The following is an 11,350-nucleotide window of genomic DNA, read 5'->3' on the forward strand; positions in this document are numbered from 1 at the left end:
CCGGCCAGTGCGATCACGAGGTGCCAAGGGACCAGGTATAAGGCATCATGCAACAAAAAAAAAGATATAAGTGTGTGTATGTATGTGTATATGCGTGTATATGTATATATATATATGCATATATATATATGTATATACACCATATTAAATGAAGGGGGAAGTGCAGAGTGGAGACCCAATGCCCAAGTGTCGGCCAATGGAGATCCCCTCATAGAGGGGTTTAGGAGAGGAGATGGGTTAATTAGGGTGCGAGGTAGTACCGATGAAGAACACAGCTTTCCCCCAGATCCTGGATGCTTCCTCCCCCCAACTACCATGATCCGAATTCTACCTTGCAGGGCTGTATAGGACAGAGGCTGTACACTGGTACATATGAGGGCTGGAGGTACAGTGAATCCAGGGTGGATGATACCTTCAGGACCAAGGGTGTGAGGGACGATGCTGGGAGAGTGGAGGGTGAGTGGGTTGGAAAGGGGGAACTGATTACAAGGATCCACATGTGACCTCTTCCCTGGGAGAGGGACAGCAGAGAAGGGGGGAAGGGAGATTCCGGATAAGGCAAGATATGACAAAATAACGATGTATAAATTACCAAGGGCACATGAGGGAGGGGGGAAAGGGGAGGGAGGGAAAAAAAGAGGACCTGATGCAAGGGGCTTAAGTGGAGAGCAAATGCCTTGAGAATGATTGGGGCAGGGAATGTATGGATGTGCTTTATACAATTGATTTATGTATATGTATGGATTGTGATAAGAGTTGTATGAGTCCCTAATAAAATGTAAAAAAAGAAAAGAGGAGAAAAAAATGATTAGGGCAAAGACTGTACAGATGTGCTTTATACAATTGATGTATGTATATGTATGAACTGTGATAAGAATTGTATGAGCCCCAATAAATTGTTAAAAAAAAAGTAGAAAGAAAACGTTTTGAAAAGGATGATGGCAAAAATAAATAAATAAATGGGAAAAAAAAGAAAGGAAAAAAAGGATGATGGCAGCATATGCACCAATGTGCTTGATATAACTGATGCATGGATTGTTATGAGAACTCTAAGAGCCCATAAAATGATTTATGAAAAGTAAATGAAAGAATAAGAAAAAAAAGAAATGTCTTCCTAGATCATAAATAAATTAATTTAGTGTTACATGTACTCTTTCCCCACTGGGATGACTCTTGAGTACACATAGAAGTGTAGTTGTTGAAGAAAATATCTTCCTTTTTAGTGACTCGCAAAAGCCACTCCTGTTTATAGTAGTCATTGAATTGGGGCCAATTTTGGCTGAATTTACTGAAATCACTAGAGTCAGCCGATCTTCATACTTGTGCATATCTAATAATGTTACTATAATCTAATACAGAAGAGAAAGTGTGTATCTTACAAGTTAAATGTCCTTGGATTTCATGTGAGTTTCTTATAAATATCAAAGTCCTTGAGACTAGAGGACCACTGCCTTGATTCCTGAAGTCGTCAATGCTAAGCCATGTGTCCCTCCTCAACCATCTTCCTCATCACTTTTCGTGGCCTGGAAGAACAGGACTTTGGTCAGGGTGAATGGAGAAATCATGGACAGCATTATTTTCTTTGTGGAAACAGTCAACATTCTCATTCCAGATGAACCCCTAACTGCATTACAAAGGTACCTCTCACAGCCAATCTCCACCTAGTCCACCAGATAGAGTCTCATGACATATTTATTTAAATTTAGGTCTTACTCTCTTTGGATAAAGTTCCTGGGAATCATGAAACTCATTCCTAAAAATATGTCACTTTCTTTCTCTCCTTGGAGGTAGATTTCAGGTGAGTAGCTCAGGGATTGAAACCTGAAGTTTTGGGGATGCTTTATCTGAGCACATGCCCCACTCTCTCCAGGTACAGCTGCAGGGGTTGGACCAGGACTTGTAAAACTCATAGATATTGTGCTCACTTGTTCTGTCTCTAGATTCTCTATAACCAGCTGTGGGTCGGTATGCTATGGAGTGGTGAGAGTGCAGACTATATTCCCACTCTGATGTCCTGAGTGCACGTCCCCAGTGACCTCATCGTCACATTCATTGAACACTGAGCTCCATTGCTGCGCAGGTCATTGCTGTGAATCCTGTGAAAGGAGGCTGGGAGACGGCAGTGTGACTCCAGAACTCCAGGGGAAGAAAGCGGTCTGAGCTGCACTCTGCTCCATTATGCTCTTGTCTGTGTATTCTTTGTTTTCCTTAAACATATTTTACATTATTGTTTAGAAGTGCTCCTTATTTTGTAATATAATTGTCTCCAAAAATTAATTCTTGCTTTACGATTTTCTTTTATTAGAGCATCTTCTTTGTGACCTTATTTATCATACTATTTATAACACATTTAATGACATTTCCTTAAATTTAGATTTAAGAAAATTATAACATATTTAGATTTTTAACATAATCACCAGATTTAGAGATTCATATTTAACTTTATAGTACCCATCTCTGTGCCAAGTGTGAATAACATGTTGACGTTGTATCAATTATGACCCTTTTCTTATTCTTTTGTATTTTCCATTACTTTTTATGGATAGAGGGGAACGTTCAAAGACAGTACATATCAGGATATTGTGTTATGTATGATGTTTTCCCTTGCAAACTGATTATAACCTAACTCCTGCTAGACCTTTATTGTCAAGATTTGTGAAAATATAGGCAATGTTCCATTTGTAATTAACTACATGCAATGTCCATCAGAGTTAAAATTAGTTTTCACTAAAAATATCAAAGGTATCAGATTCCTCTATAAAATTTCATTTTTTAATTTGAAGTTTGGTTTTGTCTTCACTTGTACTCTCCCTAGAGAGAAACTAGATTTTAACTTCCCCGATGCACTTTCTTGTTACTTTTACTTGATGGTGGTCATGTTTGTGGCAGGGTTTGGACCAAGCAGCATTTCTCTTGTCTTTCGACTGAAGCTCATTCTTAGGCAGGCATCCTGAACCTGGATCTGAGCTATGGCTTTCTAATGGTTCCTTTCCTCCTCAAAAGGTACTGGGCTAGCAGCTATGCCTGTCCTTATGTATGGGAAAAAGTATCTTTTCTTCCAAGTTGTTCATTCCCTTGCTGCAGAAGGTTTTCACCAGCACTTTCAGCTAAACATTTTATGTTATTCTCCAGATTGAAGACTTCATGCTTAATCAAAGCAAGAGAGGTGGTTCTGATCATAATTTCAGACTTGTTATGGCTTGTATCAGGTGGGTATGGGATTTTATGAATTTATATCTAGACTTTCAATTCTTTTGTTCTGCTTAGAGTTAGGAGAGGCTGCATTTGAGCAGTGACTACTCTAGCCACATCCAGGGAAGAGAAGGAAATCTCTATTTATTATCTACATCTTGAGAGAATGTTCTGCTATAAACAAGTATTATCTTAAGTCTATAATCCTGGGAGATCCTATTCACTTTAGCACAAGAAATGTCAAACTATTTATTAAATGTTTCAGGCTAACCTTTACAAAGTTTAAATGTCATCCAAGGCTTCTACTCCAATGAAATTAAGACCTTGGTCTTTTTTCTTCCTAATGGAAACTCTCCCTCTCTCAGAATATGATGTTTGCTGTTGCTGTTTTTAATGTTACTATGTTTACAATTGTTTCGGAGAAAAGTTTACAGAATGGCCATGTTTGTTATTGTGATTCATGATGTTAAGAATATGAATGCCTTTTTTCTCCTCTATTTTTGTTTTTTAACCTGAATAATAGCTTTCTTTATAAAAATAAATAAAGTGTTTGTATATATGTGTTCATGTTCTAAGATGTTGAGCATTAAAATCAATTTATGCTGGCTAGATAAAAGCTTATGGGTTTATGCCCACATAAAAAAATAAGTGAACTAAGCTAAGTAAATGGGCATAAATATGGTCTGAAATCATTTGTATAATAAATACCTTATGGTATATGAAATATATGGACAGGGCTGTGATCTGTGTATCATGATCACATAACAAGGAATAATTTCCATCAAATCTTTCTAAGACATTATTTTATGTGTGCGCTATACATGTCTAAAATCATCATGATATAGACCTACAGAACCTTATGCTGAGTGAAATTAGTCAATCTCAAAAGGGCAAATAGCATATTATATCACTATCAGCAAAAACATAAAGAAGAGCCTGAAACCTGTTCAGATTATGCAATTATTTACTATGAAACCCGAGGCATTGTTGTGACATGACTTATTAATGCTAATATATTGTTTATTACTTGCTCAGTTGTACATCTTAAAAGAAAAAATACTTCTTTAGTTGAGACTCCACCTTGAATGGGAACGTTTTGTCACTTAACAGGAAATGTGAAAGAACAAATAGCTTCAGCCACCCAGAAGCATCTCAGCATTACCCCTACTTAATAGTCTCCTACAATTATTAAAGGAATAGAACTATTCCATTTAACTTAAAGCTGAAACTCCTTGGTATGGGAGGCGTAGGTGACTGCTATCCCAAAGTCACAGACTTCAGGGTATGACCCAAGGATTTCAAATGGTAAAGTCAAGAGCATCAGAGAGAATGGTATTAGAGGTTCAATTCTGTGAGTATCCATGTTGAAGTTCTTGACTTTGGCCTCTCCCGTACCCCCTCCCCACACACATCCCTCAAAATAAAAGAACCAAAAACCCTTCACCTGACATTGCAGAGTTCTCAGGTGAAATCCAGGAGTTATTATATTTGATTAATGTTTGTTATGTAATGGAGCTTTGCTTGAGGGTGGGATAATTAATCTAATCTTCTGATTTTGCATCCTTCTATTTTTTGCATTCTTCTTAAGGGGGAATTTTGAACCTATTTCTGAGGTGTGGTCTTATAAGCATGCATGTTTCTCCCTCAGGGGCAAACATGGACCCAGGAAACATGTCTGACCCTCTTCTAGGATATAGCTTCTATTTTTTTATCCCTAATCTCAGTCTCCACTGCCCACCCCACCACCAACTGCAGTAGTTTACCACATGTGACCACAACTTCCTGTTTTGGTGTCATTTGCTTGTACACATAGGCATTTATTTCTTATGGATGAGAGGGGTTATAGTCTGGTAAAAATCCTTATGGTTTCCCATGTTTCTCCTAGTCTCTATGAGGTTTCACCAGTAAGCTTGTATAATAGGAAATGTTATATATTTCCAAATATTATAATTGCCTACTACTTCCTTCAGAATAGTCATATCTGGCCCTCAATTATCTCTCTTATAACATGGATAGACAAGAGGATGTATTACTTAGATGATGAAAACCAGCCTAGGCCAACCCTTCAACTCTAGGAGAGGTCACAGCCATGGGCTGCCCAGGTCTCCCCATTCACTAAACAGGTATGATTATACACAAGTCACAGTGAAGTTGGATGGCCTGAGATTTCCCAGTTACAATTTTAAGAAGGAAAAGATGATGATGAAAAGAGAGATAAACAATGGATATGTATTATAGTTTCCTGGGAAGAATGTCTTTGTTTGCAGATGTCCAGGGAAAGGTGCAGCTGATAGAGTCTGGGGAAGGCTTGAGGCAGAAGAGGGCCTATCTCAGACTCTCTTGACCTGCCTCTGCATTCAGCACCAGCAAGTATGGCATGGACTACATCGTCCAGTGCCAAGGAAGGGCCTGCAGTTCCTCTCAGTTATTGGTATTAATGTTAATACTAAATCCTACATACACTCCATGAATGGCTGAATTGCAGTCCCCAGAGACAATGGCAAGAACATCCCCCATATTCAAATCGTCAGGCTCAAACTTAAGGACACAGCCTTGGATCATAGGAACAGACACAGTAAAGGGAATCATTCAATATGCACACCTTCCTACAGGGAGACAGTGGGCTTCAGTGTGTGCTCAGGACTCCCAGCCCCAGGCCTCAGTTCCAGCAGACAGATCAGAGAGGAGTTAAAAGCTGGCTTTCTGTCAGTGACTGGGGCTTCCACACTATCTTACTATTTTCCTTGAGGACTTTCCGGAAGTGTGAGTTTTTATCAAACAGTGAATTTGAAACATTTCATTGTAATATAAGTAAACGTTCTTCTATTTCCAAAGAGCAGAAGGCCACACATGGAGGCACATCATGCAGCGGGAACAAGGCAAAGCTGAAGGATCTGTCAGCCCTGATGCAAATCCGTCCCCAATAACTGGTATTGGGAGGAGAGGATATAGGATGGTGAACATTTCCCTAAAATTTGCTGAGTCCTGGATAGACCAGCAATAGCACAATTGTATCCTCAAGTCACAACTGCTCATCACAGTTGTCAGGTGGGTCTCCAAAGCTAGCTTGCAGAAGTCCTGCTGCCATCCTCAGCCACTGTGAGTCTGGACAGAAGAGGTGATGGGCTTCTGAGGACACATTTGGGAGTCCTGGAGTAGTGTGCTCCAGTGCTTGAAGCAAAGACAGGTGTTTTTCTCCATTAAAACTCTTGTCTACAGTTTCCCTTGTGGTATTGATTGTATAGTGCCCCAAAGTATTTATAAGGTATCAGATCTTGCAGACCAGTGGTTGTCCACTGTGCTAATTCTCCAACCCTTTAATACGGTTCCTGATGTTGGGGTGACACAACCAACCATGAAATTATTTTCATTGTTACTTCCTAACTGTAATTTTGCTACTGTTATGAATCAAGTGACCCCTGTGAAAGGGTAATTCAATGCCCAAAGGGGTCGAGACCCACAGGTTGAGAACCACTGTTGTAGACCATACTAATCTAAACATTTTTATTTCGTAATTTTTATTTAAATATAAATGAAAATCAACAATTTTTAATATAACTTTCACTTTATCTCATGACTTTCAGGAGACACTCAGGAACCAAGATGGAAGGATTCTCAGTCCAAAGGAGAGATCCAGGTTCTAGAATGAATGAGGTCCAGGCCCTCAGCCCTGTATGCATTCCTAGCTTACAGCCAAGACAGCATGCCAGACTTAAGACAAAGCCATCTTGGAAGAAAAGCCTCCATTTATCTGTTGAGCTTTTCAATCGGGCACTAGATAAGATTTGGAATGGGATCTTCTCCATGCCATCTCTTAGTCATAGAGTCAGGGAAACACACAAAAAAATAACAAAGTAGTTAGAATTTTAACCTGCACATTTTTATTCTTGTTTACCGATTAACAGAACACAACACCAGCAAATTGGATTGTATTTTCCTTGGGATCATATTTTCTACCATCATTCCACATTTAAGAATATTGGGGGGTTAGTACACCTTGAGTATGACTGACCAAATCTAACTCCAAGCATCATTTATAACTATTGTATATAGGTTCACAGTGAATCAAAACTGACTACCGGTCACCTCACAATTATACAGCATAATTAAAACAATATCTGCTATATTAGAGGCTAGTGTTGCTGTCGCTGTATCAATGCACCTCCTTGAGGACTTTCAGAAGGAACTGTCTCCTCCATGGTCATTTCAGTAAACACATCATATCTTCAGAGTATCAGACTATAGTATGAGGACACTGCCTCCTATGACTATGGAAGAAACAGTGAAAAATCACATCCTGAAAAAGCCAGAAACCCAGGACAGAGGGAATGACTTTGACAATTTGTTTGCTGTCCTTTTTTTGTTGTTTGTTTTCACTCAGTGGTTAAAGTTTTGTGGGGGGGGGGAAACAACATTTCATTTCCTGTGAAATATTTTCAGTTTGGGGCTGTTAATCAGCTCCACAAAATGGGAGGAAGCATTCTCTTTCACTCAAATCATACAATTAGGCCATAAGCGCAGTCACTGAGTCAATTCTAACTCATAGGAGCATTGTAGGGTCTGGATTGAAAATTATTTGGCGGCAGACCCTTTAATCATTCTTCCAAGAAGCTGGATTTCAGGTGGTCAATGCCCCACCCACCGTGCACCCAGGGTTTCTATATGCTCACAGCAATTAAACAAAACAAATCTAGTACTGTTTTAGTATCCATGGGGGTGATTTTGATTCACTGTGTCCCATTGTGCCCAGGGCAGAAATGCATTTCTATTTTAAAGGCTGAGACCTTTGAGAACTAATTCACTAAGCCTGACTTCCAAGGCCTTCTGGGTGAATCACCAGCCATTTGGTTCACGTGCAGTGCTTAAGAACTTCTCTGAAGCTTGACTCATGTGCCCCCGTTTTAGAATTTGAAAATGCTGTCCAGGCCTCTTTCATCACTAAAGTATGTAACCTCTTTCTCCTCCACACCCAGTTTTGTCCCTTCACATTGTATTACTACCCAAATGTCAATATCCTCCTGATCTAAGAATGTGCCCTTTGTCCCATACTCCATTCCACCCTACTTCACAAAGTTAAGAAGATTAACGCTTATCTTAGCTTCCATAAACTGCTTTCTGAAAGGGAATGTTGAGTCCCAATCCTTCCCTGCTTATCCACTGAAAGATGTGTACTATCCTCAAGCCCTCCTGATTGCCAAACTGGCTGTGGTTTCTGTACTTCCCTTTCCTGCAGTTCCCCTCTCCCCACATGGTCAAATTATCCATTGGATATAAAGGGAGATAAGGTTCTTCCAGGACAAGGAAAGAATATGCTGCAAGGCACTCAACCTTGTGGAAGATACTGACTGACTCACTGTGGCCAAAGGATCAACCTCCACCAAGAACAAGCAGGAGACCACCATATAGCCCATCTCTACCCAGAAGCCAATGTGCCAGGAACAATTGCCAAGACAACAGGACTTCAGAGAAAAAGAAGACAAGTTAGAAACTCCCCACACAAACACAGCACACTAATATGAAGGGAGATAGGAGAACATTCAAAACACAAGACAGGGTATGACAACATGAATCCACAGATTGTGATAATAACTCTGAAAACCAATGGACTCGATTCATACATTAAAAGAAAAAGACTGGAGAACTGGCTCAAAGGACATAATCTATCAAATCTATTGCCTGCAACAGACACATCTTAAGTGCACAGACAAAATAAACTAAGAACAAAGGGCTCGCGGAATGTATACCAGGATAAAGGCACTTTAAAAAAAGCAGAGGTGGCAATCTTAATCTCAGACAACATGGACCTCCAGGTTCAAACCACTAAAAGAGACAAGAAAGGACACCACACAATGCTAAACCAAGAATGAGTTAGCATATTGAATATCTATGCGCCCAACAGTGGAGTGGCAAATTGCTTTAAAGAAACTACTAAAAAGATGAAAAACTAAATCACGGATTCAATAATCATAGTAGTTGACTTTAACACTCCGCTATCAGAGAAAGACCGATTACTGGGAAAGAAGCTCAGCAAAGAGGCTATAGACCTAAACAATGCAATTAGGCCAAAAAAAAATGTAATTACGCAACTGGGCCTGATAGACATTTATAGAGTTTTCCATCCAAACGCAAAAAAAAAAAAAGAAAGAAAAGATTCTTCTCAAGCCCACATGGATCATTTTCAAGAATAGACCATATGCTGGGACACAAGTAAATCTTGAGTAAATTCAAACACAGATATTATTTAGACATCTTTCTCATGTCACCATGATATAAAGCTGGAGATTAATAAAAGGACGTCCAGAAAAGCAAGGGCAGTCAATTGGAGGATGAAAAACAATCTACTGCGACATGAATGGGTACAGGCCCAGATAAGAGAGGATATTAGGAATTTTCTAGAAACGTATGAGAACAAGAATATAAAAACCTATGGGATTCTATGAAGGCAGTTATCTGAGGTAGATTGATATCATTCAACACATATATGATAAAAAGAAGAGAGACTTACGACAGGCATGTTATCACCAAACCTCCAGTAACTAAAACAGAGTCAGCAGGACAACCCCTCCAATAGCAAAAGAAAAGAAATAATAAAAATCAGGGAAGAGTTAAACCAGTGGGAAGAGAAGAGAACAATGTAAAAAATAAATGCAGCTAAAAGCTGATTCCATGAAAGGATCGACAGAATTGACAGACCACTGGCGAATCGGACAAAGGACAGAAAGGAGCAAACATCAATAGCCAGGATGAGGGATGAAACAGGATTAATTACAACAGACCCCAATGAGATTAAAAGGACAATCACAAAGTACTATGAAAATCTGTATTCTAATGAATTCAGAAATGTGGAAGACATGGATAGCTACTTGAAAAAAGAGTCCGTCCCTAGATTATCTCAGACAGAGATCAAGAACCTCAACAAACCCATAGCAAGAGAAACAGAAAGGGTCATCAAGAAGCTACCAATGAGTTACTGCGAGGCGGCGGCTGAGAAGGCGGCTGTGGTGGCACCTGCGGCGATGGCGGCAGCAGCAGAGGAGGCGGCAGAGGCAGCAACAGCAGCTACAGAAGATGGCCCATTTTCTGAAAGGATTTCCCTTCTACAACAAAAGCAATTTTAGCCGATTCCATGCTGACTCTGAGTGCAAAGCCTCGCTCAGCCTCTCCGGAGAGCAATGTTGGGCTGCCTACCTTGTTTCAGAGTGTGGGGACCCAGCTTCTTATCCGACTCTTCTTGGTCTCCCATAGAACAGACGCCCCTCAGTCTACCTGCCCACTCGGGAGTACCCATCTGAACAAATCATTGTGACTGAGAAAACCAATATTCTCCTGCGCTACCTGCACCAGCAATGGGACAAAAAGAACGCAGCCAAGAAGCGAGATCAGGAGCAAGTGGACCTGGAGGGCGAGAGCTCAGCTCCCCCCTGCAAGATCGCCTGGACCGACAGCCAGGACATGCACTAGGACACTTAAGACTCTCACTGCCCTCCCCCAAGTCTCCTGTCGTGTCTGCTCTGCATCGTGCATCTGCACCCGCCCCACCTGCCAGCCCACCCCACGCCATCCACACTGCGTCCACTCTCCTAGGAGCTGATGTATTTATTTTCCTCAAGTTTTTACTTATGCTGTAAAGTGTTCCTACCAATGGTTAAAGAGGACTTCAAACCCTGTAAAAAAAAAACAAAAAAAGAAGCTACCAACAAAAAAATTATCTGGGCCAGATGGCTTCACAACAGAATTTTACCAAGAATTCCACTAAGAGTTGACTCTGATCCCCCATAAAGTATTCCAAAGCATAGAAAAGAATGACAAACTCCCAAACTTATTCTACGAAGCCAGCATAACTTTGATACCCAAACAGGGCAAAGACCCCACAGGTATAGAGAATTACAGACCAATATCTCTAATGAACACAGATGGAAAAATGCTTAACAAAATATTGGCCAATAGAATACAAAAGTATATAAACATATCATCTACCACAAACAGGTAAGATTCATCCCAGGGATGCAGGGATGGTTTAACATGTGAAAAACCATCAATATTATATACCACATCAAGAAAAACAAGGTAAAAAAAACATATAATATCCATAGATGCAGAAAAAGCATTTGACAACATCCAACACCCATTCCTAATTAAGACACTCACGAAGATAGAA

The 11,350-nt window shown here is 40.1% G+C and overlaps 1 protein-coding gene across 1 annotated transcript; it reads left to right on the forward strand.

Moving 5' to 3' along the window:
- Positions 1 to 10,260: 10,260 nt before the first annotated feature.
- Positions 10,261 to 10,653, forward strand: LOC142443348 (DET1- and DDB1-associated protein 1-like). Its single transcript, XM_075544779.1, has 2 exons — positions 10,261 to 10,343; positions 10,437 to 10,653. Exons 1-2 carry the CDS (start codon positions 10,261 to 10,263, stop codon positions 10,651 to 10,653), a joined length of 300 nt encoding a protein of 99 aa, XP_075400894.1.
- Positions 10,654 to 11,350: the final 697 nt, after the last annotated feature.

Source organism: Tenrec ecaudatus, chromosome 3, assembly GCF_050624435.1.
Source record: "Tenrec ecaudatus isolate mTenEca1 chromosome 3, mTenEca1.hap1, whole genome shotgun sequence".
In the NCBI taxonomy this organism is placed as follows: Eukaryota; Metazoa; Chordata; class Mammalia; order Afrosoricida; family Tenrecidae; genus Tenrec; species Tenrec ecaudatus.

Coding starts and splice junctions, on each gene's coding strand:
- LOC142443348 (XM_075544779.1), top strand. CDS start 10,261: ATGGCCCATTTTCTGAAAGGATTTCCCTTCTACAACAAAAGCAATTTT. Junction 10,344..10,436: donor GACTCTGAGTGCAAAGCCTC/GCTCAGCCTCTC, acceptor TGGTCTCCCATA/GAACAGACGCCCCTCAGTCT.